Genomic DNA, 23,498 nt, shown 5'->3' with positions numbered 1-23,498 from the left:
TTGCAGCAGTGATAATTCCCCAGCATCATCTGCACAGTCAGTAATGATTTCTTTTTCTTTATGGTTCTGTTTGGGTTGCACTTTTTTTTTTTTTTGCATGAAACATTTATTTACAAAAACACAGAATATGTATGTTTTAATAACTATTTAAGCAATCATGTACTATTAATTTCAATAGTAATTACATTTGTTTTATAAAAATTTGCCCTTGGAGAATTTCCTCAGAAACAAATCATTCTCCAGGAAAAAAACCATACAAAGGAAAATATTAACCATTCTATTTAAAAGAGGTATCATGACACTGCAAAGCCACCTTTTTCCTTATGATCTGTTTGAAATGCATGATTTTCAAATGCATTAGCAGGTACTACTACCTAAAAAGAAACTAGTGACTTGGTTTATAAAATATTTTATAAAAAACAAGAGTGGTCATTGAGGAAATAATTTAATAAGACTACCAATAAGCCACCAGAAGAAGAGATCCATGTTAAATTTGTATTATTCAAAAAAGAGTCACACCTACAATGATGGAGGACAAAGTACGAGCTGGCTTTTCAAAGCCAATGAACAATGACTTCCTTTGGTCTTTAAACCAATCAAAAAATTACAGAGTCTTCTACAACACCACACAGGGATCCCAGGATATTAACTGAATCCGTTTTCTTAAAGCAAACTTTTGTCACTGATTTTCTCTAAAGTCTCTTTGCCATTTTATATATTGAGTGTCTCACACTCACATGGATCAAAGAGAATCTCAAAATCACATCCATCAGGAACATAGTCATTGCTGCAGAAGGGTATCTGGGGTATTACCTATCCTGATTCACCACACTGTTTGGGGAAAGCTACACAGTGCTATCTAAATAAAAAAGAAAACAAACTCACATTAGGGGAGGAAGGTGCATCTTCTATGCTTGCTAGAAAGATATTCCCCAAAGTGACTTGATGGCACTAAAACAGCAAAGCGGGCTAGCATCAGATGAAAAACGACCCAGCTCTGGGCTTCCCTGGTGGCGCAGTGGTTAAGAATCCACCTGCCAATGCACGGGACACGGGTTCGAGCCCTGGTCCAGGAAGATCCCTCATGCCGCGGAGCAACTAAGCCCGTGTGCCACAACTACTGAGCCTGCGCTCTAGAGCCCGTGAGCCACAATTACTGAACCCGTGTGCCACAACTACTGAAGCCCACGCACCTAGAGCCCATGCTCTGCAACAAGAGAAGCCACTGCAATGAGAAGCCGACGCACTGCTACAAAGAGTAGCCCCCGCTCGCCGCAACTACAGAAAGCCTACGCGCAGCAACAAAGACCCAACACAGCCAAAAATAAATTAAAAAAAAGAAAAAGAAAAGGGACCCAGCTCCCATCACAAATGCATTAACAATCAGAAGCAAATTGTCCATCCATTTATGAATTCCAAGTACAAATCATATCAAATTTGTCTGAGAGTACTGTGTACTCAGAACATTAAAGATCCTTTAAGAAAAAACAGAGTAATGTGTCTCAAGTCAATTCAAAAGAAAACAAGAAAACTGAAGGCAATTGGAAATTGTTACATTCTAAGCTATTTATGAAATTAAAAAACTCTTCCTATGCTCTCCTTCAAACAAACATATGCCAATCCTACTGCAGAAGATCAAGGGAAGGACAACTCGAACATGTGATTAAAAAGACAAAGACAATTCTTTAATTTTTCACTCTAACAGAAAACAGATCACGGGCACTGTCTGTAGCCTTTCCCTCAGTGAAGAGGGAGAGAGAACCTACAGTCTAGACTTGCTGGCCGTCTTGTTTTGTTTAAAGACTTCTCTATGTGCAGAACCCCTGGCACTCTCCTCCCCACTAGAGACTTATGCTTTGTTCTGATGTACTCTCCTCCCTAGGAAAGTGCCAGAAAACCACAGAAAATGCCCCTCGGCTAAAGCAGACATGAAATTTTTTTTTTTTTTTTTTTTTTTTTTTTTTTTTGCTGTACGCGGGCCTCTCGCTGCTGTGGCCTCTCCCGTTGCGGAGCACAGGCTCCGGACACACAGGCTCCGCGGCCATGGCTCGCGGGCCCAGCCGCTCCGCGGCATGTGGGATCTTCCGGGATCGGGGCACGAACCCGTGTCCCCTGCATCGGCAGGCGGACTCTCAACCACTGCGCCACCAGGGAAGCCCAGACATGAAATTTTTGATGAGCTCATTAAAGATTCATAATGAACAGACTATAGGCATGCCAGCGCACACAGGGTGGTTTCCCGAGATAAGTGCATCTAAACGCAAGGACGACAGTGCGGTTCCGGGCTTAGTGCAGAAAACCGATGAGCTTGGGTTTTCTTCTGTATTTTCTTTTTATGTTTAGGTTTGATATACCATATAGTAGGTCACACCTAAATTTATTTTCAAAACTGAAAAAAAAGAGCGAGGAAGAAAAGTTATGTTCAATTTCATGTACAAAATGTTATATCCTTAAGACTCTCACACTTAGGGCTGAAATCCCAAGCAGGAAGGAGCTAGCAGAGGTCTCCCAGGGAGAGCAGTGCTCAGGGACCAAAATCCAGGTCCCCTGTCTCCCAGGCTGAGGCTCTCTCCACTTTATTATTTCCTTTCTCTCGTTCCTTAAGGGAGAGTTCCCCTGGTTTAGTAGTTTTCACATGAAAAACCAAGCCCTGATAGGAATCTGCAATTCTGACCTGGCCCCTGTCCCGAGGCTGTTAAAGCTTAAACCTAGAGGAACTCAGGCCCACTTCCTTGAGGATCTGACAGGTTTGCTTTGCTATATTTTATAAATAAAATTTCACAGAGAAGCTGCCTCCTTTCTTCCTTCTGGAAATTTAAAACCAGTACTGTACCTGAACCTCCTCAAAAATAGTTGCTTGCTCCTGATTAGTTAATGTTGTCAGGTGCTTCTGGAGTTCTAGTTTGGTTTTGGAAGAATTCATTCCTATTAAGAGAAAAAAAGAGACATGAGAACACTCTAGGTAACAGTTACGAGGTAGAGTTAACACTTTCCATGCTCACTCCCCCCTCTTACATGGCTTAACCACCTTCTTCAGGCTTCTGAGGTTTTATGGAAATTCTAATCAATAATGTCAGTGATGATATGACCCTGACAACAAGCAACATTTTTTGATTGAGCCTTCACGTGGTAGGCACTGACTTAAACATCAGGCCTGTATCATTTCATTTAATACTCAGAACAATCTGGTAAAGAGGACTCGATTAGCCCCATTTTACAGTTAAGGAAACTGAGACCCAGAGAGCTCACTTAATTCCCAAAGACCCCATACTGGACTCTGCGTCAGCTTTGAGTGGTTCCAAATTGCCTTTTTTCGCCACTACTCCATGTTAGAACACCTCACACAACCAGAACATTGTCCGCAGAAAACGATAAATTCTCAGGGAGTATTTATATGTAAACTAGACAATCTCCCTTAAGGAAAAATAACTACTGCCCCATTTGAAAACTGACCAACATTCTTCTCTTACAGGTTAGGCTCTTTCACAAGAAAGTGATTTGTGTGGCTAACAACTTTCCCTTTACCACCACATGCTTAGTAATAGTCTTAAGGCCACTTAAATAACATTACAAAGGATTCTGAAGGAAAGTCATTAAAATAAAGTTGCAATTTTAATGTCCATTAGAATCTGGTATTTCAGAAAGTTCCTTCTCCACACATGTATGGCTCAGACCCTGTTTTGCCTTTTCTTGGTGCCAGAGATAAATGCTACCCATGATGAAAAGATTTGGGATGAAAGGATTTGCTGACCTAACTATCGTGGAAAAAAAACTGCTGCTGATTACTTTTATTCCAAGGGTAGTCCTGTCCCCATCCACATGCCACCCCGTCTTCTCCTCCTGAGGGTGAGCCACTGGACAGGGCCTTGGCCAAGTCTCTGGGCCAGATTTATCTACATTACTAAGATGGCCAGAGGGGACAGCTCTGAAATCTAGAACAGGGACTTGGAAACCAGGCCTCTGTTTCACAGACGAGTTTGCTGAGGTCCCGAGAAGCCACGCTACTGACAGGTCAGGAGGCCAATCAGCACCAAGCTGGCCCCAGCGCCAGTGCTCCTCGATCACCCACCCCACCCCCTGCAGCAGAAGGCAGGGCCCTCACCCTCCTAACAGGCGGTGGCGAGGTCGCTGCCCCTACTCAAACCACTGCAGCTCCCAGAAGTCCTTCCTCTTTCCACCACCGTTTTCTTTTTTTGGCCAAGAAAACCCTAAGAGGCCACCATAAAAATAAAAGCCAATATTTCTTCAGTGATTGCTGTGCCACTTCATGCAACACTACATAAATAATCTCATCTGATCCTCAACATAATCCTTGGAGTGGGCACTATTTTTAGCAATCCCAAGGCCTGTAGATGAAGAAACTGAGGCACAGTGAAGTCAAATGTCTTGCCCAAGGTTATCAGCTAAGGAAGGAACAAAGTCAGAATCTGACCCACATCTGTCTGCCCCCAGAGACCACCCTAGGACACTCCACTGCTCCTTTACCCAGGCAGTCAAGTCACCTGACACCACTGCCTTCAACACTGAAGTGAACTGCTAAGTGAAATAAGTCAGCCAGAGAAAGACAAGTACTGTATGTTTTCACTTGTATGTGGAATCTAAAAAACAAACAAATATAACAAAACAGAAACAGACTTAACAAAGAACTAGTGGTCGCAGGGGGGAGGGGAAGGGGGGAAGGCTGAAATAGGTGAAGGGGATTAAGATGTACCAGGGCATTAAACTACCAGTTATAAAATAAATAAGTCACAGGGATGTAATGTACAGCACAGGGAATACAGTCAATAATGTCATAATGATATTGTATGGTACATAAGAAATAAAAATACTATGTTATGCATCTGAAACTAATAATATTGTAAGTCAACTATTCTTCAATCAGAAAAAAAAGAGGTCAGTAAAAGTGCAGAAAGGACAGATGAGCTTTATCAGAGCACAGTTCAGGTACTCCTCAGGCAAGCTGTCAGGTCATACAAGCCAGGCAAACAGAGATGTCTTTACTGCACTAACTACTTACATGTTGAGTCAAAACAGTATTTAAATTTACAAGTAAAATTAGCACTCAGAAATCATTAAATAAAAATCCTCCCTGCATATGGATGTGAATGACACAGTGCAAACATCCTCTTTGGACACACTGTACTGTTTGATGAGACATTCATATGTGGAGAAAAACCCCAAGAAGAGTCAGACTAATTATATATACTTCTAACAATCTCAGGTGAAATCATACAGACCACTCTTCATATTCAGCAGGTCTGGAGAGATCCTTAGACAGTTCTATCCTTGTCTTCAGGGTGCCTCAATTCATTAGGTCCTTCCTGCCCCATCTCAAACCAGAGGTGCTCTTTGCGGTCCCAGCGCCTGCTCTCCACTGTGCACCCTCTACAGGGCTTCTCACTACCTTCAGCCTTGGCGGGTGGGGGAGGACGGGAGTTTCTGCAGCAAGAAGGCAGCACTCCCCACGTGATGCCAAAAGGTTTTAGAGGGGAGAAGCAAGGCAAGTGAGCCCGCCTTCACGCTGTCTGGTTGAAAAGGCTCTTATTAAAGGGAGCTCTGATGAATGCCTTTGCTTTGCTGAAGGCAAATTTACTTAGAGAACAAAAGGAAACCTCAGTAAAACTTTTTTTTTCTTTTTAGTGAAAGTATAATTCATTCCAAGAATTCCCAAAATGCTCCTCTAAACTTTAAAATAAGCAAAACACTATATAAATACTAGTAGTTGTACATAGTTCAAACACGGAATCAGCACAGCTGCACCCCTTACATGTTGTAAGTGTGCAACAGCACCCATACGTACAGTGTATTTATTCTATTTTACAGATTCCAGAGCATACTGACTATATCAATTTATTAAGAAAACAGTCTTGGGACTTCCCTGGTGGCAAAGTGGTTAAGAATCCACCTGCCAATGCAGGGGACATGGGTTCGAGCCCTGGTCTGGGAAGATCCCACAGGCCACGGAGCAGCTAAGCCCGTGTGCCACAACTACTGAGCCTGCGCTCTAGAGCCTGCGAGCCACAACCACTGAGCCCGCTTGCCACAACTACTGAAGCTCATGCACCTAGAGCCCGTGCTCTGCAACAAGAGAAGCCACCGCAATGAGAAGCCCTCACACTGCAACAAAGTGTAGCCCCTGCTCACCACAAATAAAGAAAGCCCGCGTGCAGCAACGAAGACCCAACGCAGCCAAAATAAATAAATAAATTTAAAAAAAAAAAAAACAGTCTTTAAGTCTTTCTTTTTGCTGCCATGTCATTGGTCCTCTCCACAGTTTATGGAGTTCCTGGCCAGATCATAACTTCCTATTAGAACTACTCCTATGGGAACATACAATGAGCTTTAATAAACGACTTCATTCTACTTATTAGGGATGCAATATAGCAAAACGCAAGAACCTTGAACTGTTCATGAAATAATCAGCATCTCCCCTACTAAGAATGGCTCTAATAATGTGCCATCTATACTTCAGAAATGCTTCCCATCATGTAGGCAAAATATAACCCTCACTAGCCTTCTAATTGTGCTCTTTATTGGATGTTTTTACATTAGCATAGCTTTCTGCTTTGCTTGGATTTTATCCAGTACAAAAGATAAATGAAATGATAATTCCGAAACGATAGCAGCAAAATCCCCACCACAGTTAAACTTTTCAGCTATATTTTTCTGAAAGCTAAGCCAGACCAAAGAAAGACTTATCAGGTGGAACTCTGGAACCCTTCCAGTTCCTGCAGATCAGGATCTGCTTTATCTTCAAGGCCAAAGTCATTGTTGGCTTCTTAATAAGCTCATAAGAGACATTTCTGTCATCATTTACCTTATCTTGACAACCACTAAGGAAAGGGTTAGTGATCCTCTCAGATGGGATCTCTTGTTAAAGCACACGTTTTCTTGTTCCCAAATATATTTTGTATAATGTCAGCAAAGAGTAACAGCTAGGAAAACACGGTTGAAAATGGTAATTATTTTGATTCATTTTAAAGAGCACGGGAATGCCACCAAATGAAACTTCAAAGACCTTAAGATGATGTCAATTTGTCTTTAAAAAGGGAAATTAGATACGACTTCAAACCCATCAGGATGGTTATCACCCCCAAATCCCAGAAACTAAGTTTGCTTATCCCTGAAATGTGCAAATAATCCCTTTTCCTCCCACGAGGTGGTGAGGATTAAGTGGATGATAATACATGTTAAAGAAAACACTTAGTACAGTGCCAGGCACATCTTAAGTATGCAAACCGTAACATGTACTGCAGTTTCTCCCTAAGCCAAATTTCTAGAAATCGTAGTCCGTACTCGCAGCATCACTTCCTGTGCTCTTTCTCATGGGCTCCTCAACTGCAACCTACCTTATGGCTGCTCCCTCCACTAAAACTGTTCCGGCAGAGGTTATCGATGACCCTGTAATTGACTTACCCGGTGGAAATTCTTAGCTCTCTTTTTACAAGACCCCTCCATGGCAGCTGAAGTGACTGACCACTCACACCACCTTGCTAACAATGCAACTGGTCTTGTTCCCTGTGGTCCCCTTACTCCTCCACTGCCCTCAGAGCCCCTTGAGGGGAGATGGTCTAGGCACAGTGCCTGACATACAGAAGACATCCACCTATGAGCCCTGTAACTAACACAAGCCCTCCACGGGGCAGAACCTTCCAACGAATTTGCCCAGGACCCTTAACTGTCCCCCGCACCGACCCTGCCGCCCTCCCACCCCGGCTCACCCTCAATCCGCTCACAGAGCTTGTGCAGGCCCTGCAGGGGGCAGCCCTCACACAGCTGGACCGTCACCTTCGCTGTCTGCTGCACCGCGGCCACTGTGAAGGCCTGCTTCAGGGTCATCATGATCTCATCCACCTGATCAAAGAGAGGAGACTACAGTCAGCAAAAAGTCCATTTAAAATGAGCTGGGCAGACGGGACTTCCCTGGTGGCGCAGTGGTTAAGAATCCACCTGCCAATGCAGGGGACACGGGTTCAAGCCCTGGTCTGGGAAGATCCCACATGCCGCGGAGCAACTAAGCCCGTGCGCCACGACTACTGAGTCTGCACTCTAGAGCCTGTGAGCCACAACTACTCAGCCCGCGAGCCACAACTACTGGAGCCCACGCGCCTTGAGCCACAACTACTCAGCCCGCGAGCCACAACTACTGGAGCCCACGCGCCTATATCCCGTGCTCCGCAAAAAGAGAAGCCACCGCAATGAGAAAGCCTGCGCACTGCAATGAAGAGTAGCCCCCGCTCACCGCAACTAGAGAAAGCCCGTGCTTAGCAACAAAGACCCAGCACAGCCAAAAATAAATAAATAAATTTATTTAAAAAAAAAAAGAGCTGGGCAGAGATTTCAGGACTCTGTGGAAAGACTCAGTACTTTAAGTTTCTTCTGGACTATTAGTCACAGGTTAATGGATAATAATCATAATACCTGCTAGGATTACACGTAGCCTAGAAACACTACAAATGCTCAAAGCTCTTCAAGGAGATAAGGTAAAAACTAGATGCAAATTAAATACTGAACGAAAACCAACTCTTCTGATCAAAAGTCCAAAATGACATTTGAAAAATGCTAAAGCAGAGGGTGAAAGTGAGCAGGCCTTTAAGAATGATGTAAATTGAAAATGCACATCGAATTAAGTCTCGGGTATGTACTAGCTGGTTATCAAATAGTGACGAAAGAATAATTAAAGCCAAATAATATGTCAATGAGGCCATATGGCTTTGCTAAGTAATCAGTGAGGCTGAAATCCCTTGTAAAGGAGACTTTAAGAATGGCCCCTTCTCACTTACCAGAGCTTCATTTGTGCACTGAAACACATAACAGACGAAATGAAAGCCTCCACCTCCCGAAGACTCTCGGCAGATAAACCCAAAGTGGTCCACATGTCTAATACCCTGTTGAAGGCAGGGACAAGAACAAGGAATGGTGAGTTGTATCCAGAAAAGACACCACTGCCAGACATTCCACTGAAGATTCACACAGCACAATTTTAAAGGACACTATAAAAGTATTATTTTCTCAGATATTTTAAATGTCTAAAAACATCTCTCAAATACGAAGTTCTACTAAAATGTTACTCTGATTATCCCCACAATAAGAGAAGTAAGATCTGAAAACTGGAGTTTTTACTGCTCATTTTAGTAGTGAAAGGAAGTAGAGAAAAGCTGACACAAAAAAATGAGAATTCTTCTTCGGTATCAAGGAATAAGCAGACGAGAGATTAACGTAAAAACACATATGCACACACACGCAAACACATGCAGACACAAAGTTTAAAAGAGTTAAAACATATGCACTACTAAAATAACAAATATGTAAATACTGAAGTAAACGGGTAGGAAGGATGAGTCAAAAATTATACACAGAAAAGAATAGAGACGCTTTTAAACATAAGATATGAAGGCCAAAGTTCTACTACAGTTTCCTAAGAGCTCTTTTTAATAAATATTAATATGTACGCTTGTTTTGAAAGTATCAGCTAAGAGGCACCTTAATACAGATAAGACATCACCCATAAACATTAATATGCAGCGTCTCCTGAAAGCACCAGCAGGCAGAGACATGAGTGCTGACAGCTTGAAGGGCAGGTGACCATGCAAACTTGTAAACTGTACCCTTTAGGAAATAATTAAACTATCACATGAAAAAGCAGATATTTAATACTAACATTACAATAGAAATAGCAGCAAATCAAGATAAAACATCTATGGAGAATCTCACTTTCGGGGCAAGTACTTCCCAATAAACAGGCAATCACTGACATACCCTGGCATCTCCATCAATGTTCTCCAACACAAGTTAAGCATATGCTAGTGGTTACTCCTCAGGGGAATATGATTTGGAAAAAGTGGTTTCCTATTTGATCTTACTCAGGAACGTTCTTTATTTTCACCTTTTGGGGGAAAAAATTCCCTGCTGCATTCTTATGTAGATCACATTATAAATCAACAAACAATGAGACTTTCATTATATCTTATTAATTTTGAGAAAATGGAAGCAAGAAAATAAGTCAGACTTTTAAAAAGTAGCCAAACTACTTTGCTAGGAAGATCCTGAGTAAAATTGGCATAGCTCGTTATAATTGATAGATTCTCCAAAATCTCTCTATGAAACACACCCAGGAGATTTGCAAGTAAAAACTCAAGTAGATACTGTACTCTGAGGAAAACATCCTCAAAAGTAGTCACTATTTATTATATTTTAAGGAAGAAGAAATAATTATCTTGGTACCCCCAAAGTTATGAATTTTTATAAAGTAAAAATAAGTATCTATTTAAATATATTATCTGTGTGTGAATGTATATATAAATATGCACACACACACACAGACACACACACACACACACCTGGAAATCATGACTGTGGAACATTACAACCAATGCCTGAAAAAAAAGAAAAGGAGACCTATTTTCTCCAGTAGGATGGTTGCTAAAAGGAAAATTCTTAACTTCAAAATTATATTTATAGTTTGCCTTAATACACAAAAGGAAATGCAAGATCACAAACCCAGTACTTAGAAAGCATACATCTTGTGACCATAACCACTTCTGCTGAATGACAGTAAAAGAATTCATTAAAACATCAAATGGCAATTGAGCTGATAACCCATCTCCATTTACCTGAGAGCAAAAGGATATCTCCTTAAAATTTTTCTCCAACGCTATTTTTTTGGTGTCAGGACTGATGAGGTAAACTTCAGATTGACCAATCTTAAAAGACAAACAAAAAAAGAAACTAGCTTTTTATGAACACTGAATTCAGATTTATACACAAACTTTCTCATTTCATAACCTATGAAAATAAAGACTCAATGGGTCAAGCTCCTATAGAATTCTGACCATCTCATGTAGAAAATCACTTCAAGGTCACAATCTATCCTACAGATTTCAGGTAGCACAGACAACCATCAGTGTGTTCACCTACATCAGGCAGCAGTCTTGAGGTGAAAGGACCAAATATACAGAAGTTGGCAACTAAGCCTCAGGTTCCCATATCCCCCCCTTTGTAAGGAAGAGAGGTTTCTACATAAGTGAACCTCCCAGGAAACAGGAGCTTCTCTTTCAAGATTTCTAGAACACTTCCTAATGATTAGAAAAGTCTTCTTAAATTATTGTTAAAACAATCTACCATTTGTTGAATGCATACTGTGTTAGGTATTCACTACTGCTTACCTGACTTTCTAAAAAAGCTAGAGCGTTAGCACAAATTAACACTGTCTTACAGGCCTGGATCAGCATAACAGATCTCCATTACAGCAGGGGATTGCTGCAATAACACTGTTAACCGTGCAGCATCCCTCCCTCACCTTGCTGCTCCCTGAACCCAGCTGGCCACGATGAAACCTCTGCTCAGTGAAAATCACTTCCTCAAGAAAGTCTTCCCTGATTCCCCAGATGCCCTCACAGCATCCTTTACTTCTCCTTTACGGCATTTATCACAATTTTAGTGAGACAATTACCTGTACAATCAATTGCCAGTCTCTCATTGGAATCTAAATTCCACGTGGGCAGAGATCATGCCTGTCTTGTTCACTGCTGTATTTCTAATGTATTACACAGGACCCTGTATACAGCAGTCACATAATAAGTACTTGAAAATAAATGCACTGAGCAGCTTTCCCAATGACACCAAGAGCTTTTTTGCTTTGTTTTGTTTTTTTAAAATATATATCACACATTACAGCACCAGACTGACTGCCAACATAGCACTCTTTTCAGTATACTAGGTCAACCATGAAAAGAGGAAGAAATCGGCCCTCTGACACCCCATCTTGATCTTGAACCTGCATACATCCACACAGCCAGCTTCCTCACCCCTGGGCCATCCACTGCCCCGGATTAGGCACAGATGCCAAGACATTACATTTAAGCTCATGTTGCTCTCTCTAGAATGTCAGTCAGGCTTAGGCCAAAGAAGAGACAGAGGAGGCCGAGGAACAATCCACTCCCTATATTGTCAGAGACCAGCTTGCTACTGAGCCAGCTGAGTCCCATCGGCTCAGACCCAGAGGACTCCCAGGGAGGGCACCCTGACCAAAAGAGCCAAGATCAGCATGGAACCCAGGAGCGGCGACTGCCAGGGACAGCTTCCCTGCCCATGCCTTTTCTGGCAGTTGGCTGTCAGTTTACCAAACCATTTCTAGAAAAAAGTGAGTGAGCAATTGGCTAAACTAATATTTCAGCTTGGGTATCAATTTCAAATATCATGTTATCCCCAAACCTAATTATCCAGACAACAAAGGGTAAGTATTTTACAAATCAGTAAAAACAGTAAAGAAGGGGTATTTTCCAAAAAGATTTTGTTGAAATACATTACTTGAAATTAATATCCATTTAAAAAATCTCCTTTGGGGGCCTCTTTTACGCATATTAACTCTTCTTTCCACATTGAAAAGGTATCTTCACAACCATGGGGGAGGGGGATAAAAATCATAGAGGATATAAGATAAAAGTCTCTTTATGTGACCCCCTGATGAATTCCAAAGGCTAATTAGGGACTAAATAAGGATTTTATCTTGAGAAAAGAATTATTCAGTATAAAAACATATGGATTCACACATAAATCCAAAAGAAATTCACAAAGAATCTTCGCTTGATAAAGCAGATTTTCTTTTAAACACACAGATCAGACTGGGGATGCGCATGAGGCTTTGATAATATTTTACCGTGAAGAGCATAGTTCGATTTTCCTCAATATCCGTTGGCTGCACAATATTGTGTCCACTAATCAGGTGGTTCTGGATGTCGTTCTCCTCAAAGGAGCTGAAAAAACTACTACTCCGCAGGCCTGCATCCTGAAACTCCTTCCTGAAGGCCAAGGAGCGCAGCCCGGGCTGGGAGAAGGACTTGCGCATCGGCCGCGGGCCCCGCTCCCGGTCCCCCGGCTGCTGCGGCGCAGCCCGGAGCTGATCCGAGGAGGAGAAGCCGCCGCCGCTCACGTGGCTGAAGCCCTCGATGCACTCGTCGATCAGGGCGGGCGGGGCCTTCCTGTGCGCCACCGCCACGCGGCCGCAGAAGAGCACCTCGAACTTCTTGGCGAACGTGTCATCGAACTCGGAAGGGAAGCGGAGCTCCTCCTGGCGGGCGATCTTCCCGGCCTGCCGGATGGAGCTGATGATCTCAGGCACCTGCCGGGCAAGGAAGGAGTGTTATTTGGAACCCGCAGTGGTTGGCGTGGCACAGAGCCCGCATCCACAGGAGCCAACGCCATGCTCTACCCACAGGCACACGGCGTATTCCATCGCACCGGCCTGAAGGAGCATCCCACTGGGAATCTGGGACCAGGAGAGGGAAATGGGCAACTTAAACAGAGACAAGAAGGGGATAAGTATTTACTAAGCACCTCTTCCACGCTGGGGCTATGCTAGAGGATTCGCGCACCCAACACCCTGCAAGCTTAAGTAAGGAGCTCACAGCCACACAGCCACACGTGGCAAGTCAAACTCAGGCTGGTCCCCCCACTCCAAAGCCAAAGGTCTCCTCCGGGAAGCTGCCACCAAAACATTATGCAGTTATTCTAGTTTCATGGCAGTGCGTCTTGGCAGTGCATCAAGTCTTCCAAAATAAGTGATGGGATGAGGAGAACAAGACTGTAATTATCTTATACAACCTTTCTTCTAATCATAACATCATTATGTTCTCTAATGACAACTAACAATTTATTCCTCGGTCTTATATTCCCCAATAGTTGAATAGTATTGACTACACAGCTAGGAGGTTTTAATCAAGGAGTAAGCAACCCACGACAGTATCATCATCAGGGCAACACACTGGGGCTTCTTTCCACTGAGCTTCTAAAGCCTTTGATTCCTAATGTAAAGTCATGATCAAGAGAATGAACAGAAGGATCTCGTGTGCTACTGTCGGCACTACTGCTACACCCTCTCATCATTAGCTTCTGACAAGACCCCTCAAAGAAGCCACAGACCAAGGTGAGTCCTCAACCGCATGAATAAGCATCTGTACAATCATCTGGATGATGTACAGCTTCAGTACTAGCACAAAACAGGCACAAATTCCGTTTTCATAAGGAAGGGCCTAGTTTTTATGCCCTAACACCCAAAGCCATTTTTTCCTTTCCTCTTTGTAAGAAAATCCAATTTAAGACCCAATACCCATAGGCCCAATGTCTTTTTAACGACATTATAGAGGGAAAAGAACCCCTTTTCAATTCAAGTCAAAGATCAATTCATACAGTAAAGGGAGGTGGTTTTAGTGGATTTTAAGAAGCAAGCTTATATTCTGTGTTCATAACATAATCCCCAAAGACCCAACGACTCAAAAGACTTTTCTCTGTGATTTCGTACCAAGCACACCTTAAAGACAATCTCTGCCATAAAGATTAAGATGTATTCTTTCAAGATCTTTTATCGTACAAAAAGTCAGTTTTATCTTCAGAGATTTTATGTTTTAAAAAATTAATTCCTGAAGCATAAGACCTAAATGACACTAAGGAAGCCAGAATTTCAACATCAAGCAACCATGTGCCCTGAGTATTTGCTTGAGCTGTAGCTCATTCCTCCACTGACAAATAATTACATATCCTGTGGAGGCCTAAAAATTGTTCATCAATATAAAAGACAGGACAGAGAGAAGAAAGTAGAAAGTCTAGATTTCATTCACACCTTTGCCAACCAGTCACTACAGGAACTTGGCAAAAACAGCCTGTTTTTCTCTCTGGGGGAAAAAATGCTTACAAGATTTTTCAGGTAAAAGTTATTTCTGTAAGGGTAAAGAATAATGACTTTTTCAAAAAAAATTTATGCAAGTAAAAACCTTGCTGCTTTTCTGAGCAAGTGGGTAAAATTATTTTATCAGGAGCCATGTGAATCTTCCTAATTATTAACCCCACTCTCTGAACAGAAAATTCAAAGCTTACTCAGTCTTTTGAGGCTTTTTTTTAAACAATAACTGACATTTCTATATGCTGGGTCTTCCACTGCATCTGAAGTGAGTAATGAATGGTGTCTTTCATTACATATCAAAGGGGAGAGAAAATGTGTGAAGTCACATGAATTTATGGTGACTCAGCAATAAAAGGTACAAACACAAGTAAGACACAAAGTTGAGAATTTGCTTGTTCCCTCGCTTCACAGGGTCAGAGGAGGCTAAAGAGCACATTACATCGTCCTTGGTCAGAGTTGAGCTGTGGTCATTTTTCCTACCACCAATCTCTCATATCCTTTGATTAGAATCTTCGAAAGACACGCTTTAGTCAAAGACCAGTGCCTCTCCCTGCTCTAGTGAGCTGTGTGAATATGCGTATCAAGGAGATAATTGGGGTTAAAAAAGAATCTCAGGGATCCTGACAAGAATATAACAATTTCAGAATATTTGAAGGCGTACTGCCAAACACAGTTTCAACAATAAATTGTAAATAGTTAAAAATCTAACGTTTTTAAAACATTTCTGTAAGTCATTCAAGTATACTAGGAGACTAAGTAAAAAGTGGGCTCCACATGTGCCTAAGTTTGTAAAACTTTCATAGTTTAGTTCCCTTAACCAGAACAGACCTGAGCACCATTTTTTGAAAAAATGAAGGCATATGACAAACCCACAGCTAATGTCATACTCAACAGTGAAAAGCTGAAAGCACTCACTCTAAGATCAGGAACAAGACAAGGATCTCTCGTCACTTTTATTCAACACAGTTTTGGAAGTCCTAGCCAAGCAATCAAAGAAAAAGAAATAAAGGAATCCAAATTGGAAAGGAAGAAGTAGAACTGTCACTGTTTGCAGATGACATGACACTATACATAGAAAATCCTAAAGATGGTACCAGAAAACTACAAGAGCTCACCAATGAATTCAGTAATGTTCCAGGATACAAAATTAATACACTGGGGACGTCCCTGGTGGTGCAGTGGTTAAGAATCCGCCTGCCAATGTAGGGGACATGGGTTCGAGCCCTGGACCGGGGTGATCCCACATGTCATGGAGCAACTAAGCCCATGTGCCACAACTACTGAGCCTGCTCTCTAGAGCCCGCAAGCCACAACTACTGAGCCCATGTGCCACAACTACTGAAGCCCATGCGCCTAGAGCCCATGCTCCGCAACAAGAGAAGCCACTGCAATGAGAAGAAGAAACTGTCTTTTCTCCAATAAGTGGTGCTGGGAAAACTGTACAGCTACATGTAAAAGAATGAAATCAGAACATTCTCTAACACATATACAAAAATAAACTCAGAATGGCTTAAAGACCTAAATGTAAGAATGGATACTATAAAACTCCTAGAGGAAAACATAGGCAGAACACTCTTTGACATAAATTGAAGCAATATTTTTTTGGATCCGTCTCCTAAAGGGAATAAAAGTGAAGACAAACAAAGGGGACCTAATTACACTTAAAAGCTTTTGCACAACAAAGGACACCACTGACAAAGACAGTCTAGTAGATGGGAGAAAATATTTGCAAATGATATGACCGATAAGGGATTAATATCTAACATATATAAACAGCTCATACAACTTAACATCAAAAAGACAAACAACCCAATTTTAAAAATGGGCAGAAGAATAGACATTTTTCCAAAGAAGAAAGGCAGATGGCCAACAGGCACAGGAAAAGATGCTCAACATCACTAACCATCAGGGAAATGCAAATCAAAACCACAGTGATCTCACACCTGTCACAGAACAGCTATCATCAAAAAGAACACAAATAACAAATGTTGGCAAGGATGTGGGGAAAAGCGAACCCTCGTACACTGTTGGTAGGAATGTAAATTCGTGCAGCCACTGTGGAAAACAGTATGGAGGTTTCTCAAAAAGCTAAAAATAGAACTACCATATGACCCAGCAATTCCACTACTGGGTATATATCTGAGAAAAACAAAAATGAATTTGAAAAGATACATGCACCCCAATGTTCACAGCAGCATTATTTACAATTGCCAACACATGGAAAAAACCTGTGTCCATCAACATATGAATGGATAAAGAATAGGTGGTGTATATATATACAATGGAATACTACTCAGCCATAAAAAAGAATGAAAGTTTACCATCTGCAGCAACGTGGATGGATTTGGAGGGCATTATGCTAAGTGAAATAAGTCAGAGAAAATCACTTATATGTGTATGATATCACTTATATGTGAAGTCTAAAAAATACAACAAATTTAGTGAATATAACAAGAAGCAGACTTACAGATATAGAGAACTAGTGGTTACCAGTGGGGAGAGGAGCAACATAAGGGTACGGGAGCAGGAGGTACAAACTACTGGGTGTAAGATAGGTTTAAGGAGGTATTGTGGAACACAGGGAATATAGTCAATATTCTGTAATAACTGTAAGCGGAAAGTAACCTTTTTTTTTTTTCGGTATGCGGGCCTCTTACTGCTGCGGCCTCTCCCGTTGCAGAGCACAGGCTCCGGAGGCGCAGGCTCAGCGGCCATGGCTCACGGGCCCAGCCGCTCCACGGCATGTGGGATCTTCCCAGACCAGGGCACGAACCCGTGTCCCCTGCATCGGCAGGCGGACTCTCAACCACTGCGCCACCAGGGAAGCCCCGGAAAGTAACCTTTAAAAATTATATAAAAATTTTTTTAAAAAGAAAAATGAAAGCATACTGTCCACTTGTGACGAAATCCTGAGTTCTCTATTCTTTTTTTTTTTTTAACAAGTTTATTTATTTTATTTTTGGCTGCGTTGGGTCTTCATTGCTGTGCATGGGCTTTTCTCTGGTTGCGAGAGGGGGCTACTCTTCGTTGCGGTACGCAGGCTTCTCACAGTGGTGGCTTCTCTTGTTGCGGAGCCCGGGCTCTAGGTGCGTGGGCTTCAGTAGTTGTGGCACGCAGGCTCAGTAGGTGCGGTGCACGGGCTTAGCTGCTCCGTGGCATGTGGGATCTTCTGGACCAGTGATCGAACCCGTGTCCCCTGCACTGGCAGGCGGATTCTTAACCACCGCACCACAGGGAAGCCCCTGAATTCTCTATTCTTTATAACTCTGTCTTAGACTCACCTACACTGTTGCTTGTTACATAAGGGAACTGGGCCATTTACTTCATTTTATTTTCAAACGTTGTCCTTGGTATGACTGGATGTCAGAAGGTAGGGATTCAGAAGTGTGAGATGAACACAAGGTAGCCCTCTGCCTTGGAAGGGAGTGGGGCCTGGAGGGAAATTTGGTTAGAACCCTTTACAGTAACAGAGATGGGGTTTGCTGGGAACCTGAACTAAGCAGCAAGCACTGAAGAGAGAGAAAGGCTGCGTGAAAGATTCTGGAAGACAGACCCACAAGACTTGGTGATTACCCAGACAGGGGCATTGAGGGTGTGGAAGACTGCACGGGACTCGCAGGGCTCTGGCTTAGACTTCTTCAGTAGGGAACACAGAAGCAGCAGGCTTGAGGAGAGGTTACAATGAACTCTGCTCCTGTCCATGCTGAGTATGACCAGGAGGACTTGAAAGTAAAGGCATCTAGTGGGCAGCTGGACAAGCCAGCCTGGAGTCCAAGACAGGAGATCTAGACCGGACATCACCAGCACATATACACAGACCAGAGGTGGCTGATGCCTTGAGAACAGAAAAAGGGAAAGTAAAGGAAGAGGGCAAAGATGAGATGTTTAGGATACACCAACATTTCAGGTATAAAGAAACTGAGGAATCACAGGCAGAGAAGCAGGAGGACAGGCAGGTAGGCAAGGATGATGCCAGAGATGGCAAAGGAAACAAGCACTCCTTCTTCAATAAAGGGAGAGGAGGGGGCTGAAAACAAACGAAGGGCTGAGACGGGTCTGCTGAAGTTGGCAGCTTACAGACAGACATATATAAAATAAAGAGGGGATGCCCACACTGACCGTCCAAAGTAAGCAAGCAACTGAAAAATGTCTCAAGGTGACACTTTAGTCTATGAGAACGTATACTTCAAGTTACAATATTTACTGCAAATATACAGACACTTTCAAGGCAAATAGGCTGAGGTCAGTGGAGTTTATTCCCACGATATGATCTGAGTACTTTTTAAAAAATCTTTTTTTAGTTTAGTCACAGCAATAATATCTACGTCATTTCTGATTGTAGATAAGCAGATAAAGTAAATCAACTAACTGCAGCAAAAACAAGAATCTGAAAAGCATTTTGCTGAGATAAATTCAATGAGGGTTTGAGATTTGGTCTTCTTTCAATAACAGGAATCACAACAAAAATGTAAATTGAAATGAATCGCCAATAAGGAAGAAACAGGCCCTTTTAGACATATAAAAATTTACTGAACTGCTCTTCTGTCAACCTATTTGAATTTATACTAAAGGTCAATTTTAAAGCAAGTCTGCACTTATTTCACAGCCAAAACAAGTTTCTTTTGAATTCACATACTAACAAATACACAGTATAGTATGAAGTTTCTGTAGCAGGCTTGAGTGAATATTGTTGTATAAGCAGCCAGAAAATGATACTCTAAGAGAATTAGAAATATTCATTTCTGTAAATAAAGTCCTTATTTAAACCTGTGGGTCAAGTTTCTTTTCAAGGATTTGTGGATTTTAAAGGATTATAAACACACGGCAAGTGTAATTTTATTCACAAGGACTTAGGAAAGAGCTCCTGAAACAGTATTTAGAACAAAAAGCCATTTTACTGTACGTTTACACTTTTGTTTTTCTGCCAACTAGTAACAAATAAAATATTAAATGAATCTAAAGCAGCCCATATTTGCATATAGAACTCTAGCACTTCCTCCTGTTATTTAAGATTAAAGCATTCCAAAATTGCAAAAACATGGCAGGCCACACTGTGTTTTGTCCGTTGGATTAAATGTTCCCACACTGCAAGGAGTTAAAACAAGCACTTCAAACAGAAAATAATCATTCCACATAATTATTTTCCAGAAGGAACAGACTTGTGTTTTGTTTTTGTTGATGAGTGGCTATTTGTACTTGTTGGTCATAAACAAGGTAAACGGGAAGAAAACGAAATTAAACCGTGTCTCCTCACTCTATCTTACATGCCTTGAATTTCATACAAAACGCCTAAGAAAATACCTTACTAGTAGTGCTCCATACTTAAGTTATTTAAAGAGAATAAGACAGCTGTCTGATGCTCTCTATATAAGACATGCGTGAGCATTCATATTACCCAACGATCCAGCCTGTCAAGACTAGATTCGAAATAAAGATGTGAATACACCTCATACAGTGCATAAGGCGAGATTCCTCCTGGCCTTAGTAGAGGTTCACAGTGCAGGGAGGAAGAGACACGTCTGCATGTGCAATTTCCAATGCGTGCTGGAGAAGTCTCGTCCCCAGGAGAGGTCTGTCGTGGCTCCTCAAAGGGAACCAATGCCTCTACTCCTGCTGTGCGCTTACAATTAGCCAAAGGGCAGATGAATGCATTACATCTTCCCAAAAGAAAGATCAAACGTGCTGTGAGCTGGCTGGGGAAGCGCCTGGCACGTCAGAGACGCTGATGACTGCTGGCCCCTAACGCAGGCCTCACACCCTCAGTCAGGACTGCCTCATCTTTCTATCCTCCAGATCAAACAGAAGTAGTAGTATTCAGCCACTCTAGTTCTGATACGGCAAACTGGATAAACTCTTATCTTAGTAGCTTTTAAACCCTATGAAAGGTGCAATGCAAACACAAAACCCAGCGTCATATTCCAAAATAATCATTTGAAAGGTTCACTACAACCTTCTGGCTAAACTGGCATTTTTCTACAAACACTTAAAACAATGAGACTAAAATCCAACTCAGGAAGTGATTTAATAGCTGCAGGAGCTAACAAAAGAAGGTGGGGGAAGAAAGGGAGAGTAGGAGAAGATATTGCTGTAAGATTATGAAGTTGTTTCCTAAGTTTTCTAAAACAATTTTGAGAAGCCAAGACATTTTCAATGGTCAGCATAAACACTGACAGAAATCACTGGACGTTCAACCTGGGAACATGAGTCCTCAAAGTCCAACCCTCTTCATTTAATGCACTGATTCGCAAATCAAATGTGGCCGCACATTAGAACTGCCAATAATTTTAAAAACGAGTGACTACTCATCAGTTGAGGTGAAGCAGCCTGTGGAGGTGGGGCCCTGGCACCTGCAGTTTTCAGAAGCACCTGACAGCTCTCAGCTCTCTTACCACCTGTCCTCTGTCATGCCCGAGGTAAGGAATGCACTCCTCTCCCTGCCCGCTACACCATCACACCCAAAATCCATGGGATTAGTAAGACCCTAGGCAAGCTGTGAACAGCAATAAAGCAGCCCAACTGCACAGATCCAGACCCTGCTCCCAGCACAGATGAACAAACTAATGAAGACAAAAACACAAGACTCGCCACACAGATATCTGACAAGCTATTTATACCATTTAAGGGCAAATTTGATTTGCAAATAAATTGACTGTATTTCAGAGGTCTCAGGTTATTAAACAAGTAAGAGCAAATGCCTTATAAGAAATGCTACTCTATAATTTTGATTAAAGTTTACTTCAAAATAATCTCTCCAAGATTACAAAACATTCACAAATATAATGAACTAGCAGTTAACCATAGCAATCACCCGGTATCAGTTATGTATGTTACATAATCTTTGAAAAGGGACACTGCGGTCTCTTTTCTACAAGGCAGGGGAACTAAAAACGTATAAATGTGCTATAAGAAACCATTAAACAGACCGCTGGTTCCTTCTCCAGGACACACGCCATAATTAGTTTCTATAAATGATGCCCTTTTGAAATTGTATCACTGAGGAGAGATCTTCAATAAAGGAATATTTGGTCACATAGTGTGCATTTATAAACAAAACAGTGAAACCAGCTAGAGCACTGGGCACCAATACTGTTTTTCTTCTACCTAAAATCACCCAGGATCAAACATATTAAACTAATTAGGTGGGACACACAGGCCCACCCAACCCACAGTTCATGAAGCCACAGTTCCCGGACCCTGCAATGGAAGCAAGGAGTCTTAACCACCGGACTGCCAGGGAAGTCCCCAGACTCCTTTTTAAACTCAGCAGCAGAATGTACTCTTTAGTCATCTTTTATTTTCAGTAACAAGCTTAATACACATCCATATAAAAGAAAAATACAAAAACATATAAAGTTAAAGTTGCCTATAATCCCAAGCCCAGAAATAACACAGTTAGCGGTTTTTTTCTTACCTATGGCTGCTTGTGTATACTAAATGGTCATTTCCTTTACTTAAAAAAAAAAAAAAAAAAAAAAAAAAGGATCACAGCTTTCTGCATTTATCATCATGGGCATAGTGTCAACCCATCCTAGAACCATCTCATTCCTTTCCGATCACAGCATCAATTTCATTTACTGCAAACACTGTACACAATGGAAATACCAAAAAAAAAAAATTTTTTTTTTTACCTATTCATGATCCAGTTCCAATTAACCTCATGCTAGCTGTCATGAACTCTGCTCAATCAGAAGCCGTTCTGGCAAACGTGTGAGGAGCATCCCAAACTTTGCATATACCGCTTAGGCTCCCCATAGCTGCATTTAGAGCATGAAGTGTTTGTGTGCATGTGGGAAGGGGGGGAGGTAAGTAACAGAGATGAGAGTGAACCCAGTATTGCTTTTTAGACCACAGAGAAACATTCCATTCGGAGGGAGATGGGGGAGAGAGGGCATGTGGGAGCAGAAACAGAATAAACTTTAAAAAGATAGAAAAAGTCAGCCCTAACTCCTTCCCCAGCTGAAGCCATGAATCTACTACACTGACAGTTCCTACAGGGAATTCTGGAGCTGAAATGCCAAAATAAGCTCCAAACTCTGCCACCTCATGCGCAAGTCTGAGCAAGACACCCAGCTTCTTAGAAGCTCAGCATCCTCTTATATCAAAATTGGATATTACCAGCTACCCTTTTAGGTTGTTTTGAGGAGAAAATTAAACAATGTGAAAGTTGTTAGTGTAGAGCCTGGCACATATTAGCTTCCAAAAAATGCCAACTGTGACCTTCATGTTTGCCAAGTAAGAAAAGGTCAACTCTCTATTATTAAAGTAACAGCACCTAAAGGCAATGAGCTTGCTATTATTCCAACTGCCTTTCAGTACAGAACTGGTAATAAGTGACAAAAATTTATTCCATATCAGCCAGCCACAGATAATGCCAATCACATTTTTAATGTGACCAAATTTCCAAACATCCTGTAGGCAACGGAACTCTCACCCAGCTCACCCCACCCCCAACTTCCCAGCAATCCCCAAAATATAAGAGTAGCAAAGCTCTGATTAAAATGGAGCTGGGGAAGGAGTACATTCCCTTCTCCTTCCTCCTGCCAGCCCTGAGGTGTCACAAGGCCCACAGGAACAGAGAGTGAAAACCAAAACCACTACCTTACAAAACTACACAGGTCTGTGAGCGGCAGTTTCTGTGGCACTTTCAGGACAGCCCTACAAACTTCAGAGCGTAAAACACCTAAATGCTTGAACGTCAGCTCTAAGACAGAAAAATTATTGTCTATTTTGCTCACTGATACAGCCCAAAGTGCCTAGGACAGTGCCTGGCATACAGCAAGTATGCTCAATGTATGAATGATTGCAATTGAAAGTTTAGTGA

General features: G+C 41.9%; 1 protein-coding gene across 8 annotated transcripts in view; it reads right to left on the bottom strand.

The window, feature by feature from the left end:
- TBC1D1 (TBC1 domain family member 1) overlaps window positions 1-23,498 on the bottom strand; it is a 224,150-nt gene that overhangs the window by 93,542 nt on the left and 107,110 nt on the right. For all 8 annotated transcript variants that reach the window (XM_082611481.1, XM_082611485.1, XM_082611484.1 and 5 more), the window contains 5 exons: window positions 12,659-13,120; window positions 10,614-10,703; window positions 8,784-8,888; window positions 7,722-7,854; window positions 2,834-2,925 (listed from right to left, as the gene is read on the bottom strand). In XM_082611481.1, coding sequence (XP_082467607.1) covers window positions 2,834-2,925; window positions 7,722-7,854; window positions 8,784-8,888; window positions 10,614-10,703; window positions 12,659-13,120 — 882 coding nt within the window. The remainder of the gene's footprint in view (window positions 1-2,833; window positions 2,926-7,721; window positions 7,855-8,783; window positions 8,889-10,613; window positions 10,704-12,658; window positions 13,121-23,498) is intronic.

Source organism: Mesoplodon mirus (genome assembly GCF_964341445.2).
Source record: "Mesoplodon mirus genome assembly, chromosome: 2".
Classification (NCBI taxonomy): domain Eukaryota; kingdom Metazoa; phylum Chordata; class Mammalia; order Artiodactyla; family Ziphiidae; genus Mesoplodon; species Mesoplodon mirus.
The sequence above is the reverse complement of the archived record's forward strand: the minus strand, read 5'-3'. Positions and strand labels throughout refer to the sequence as shown.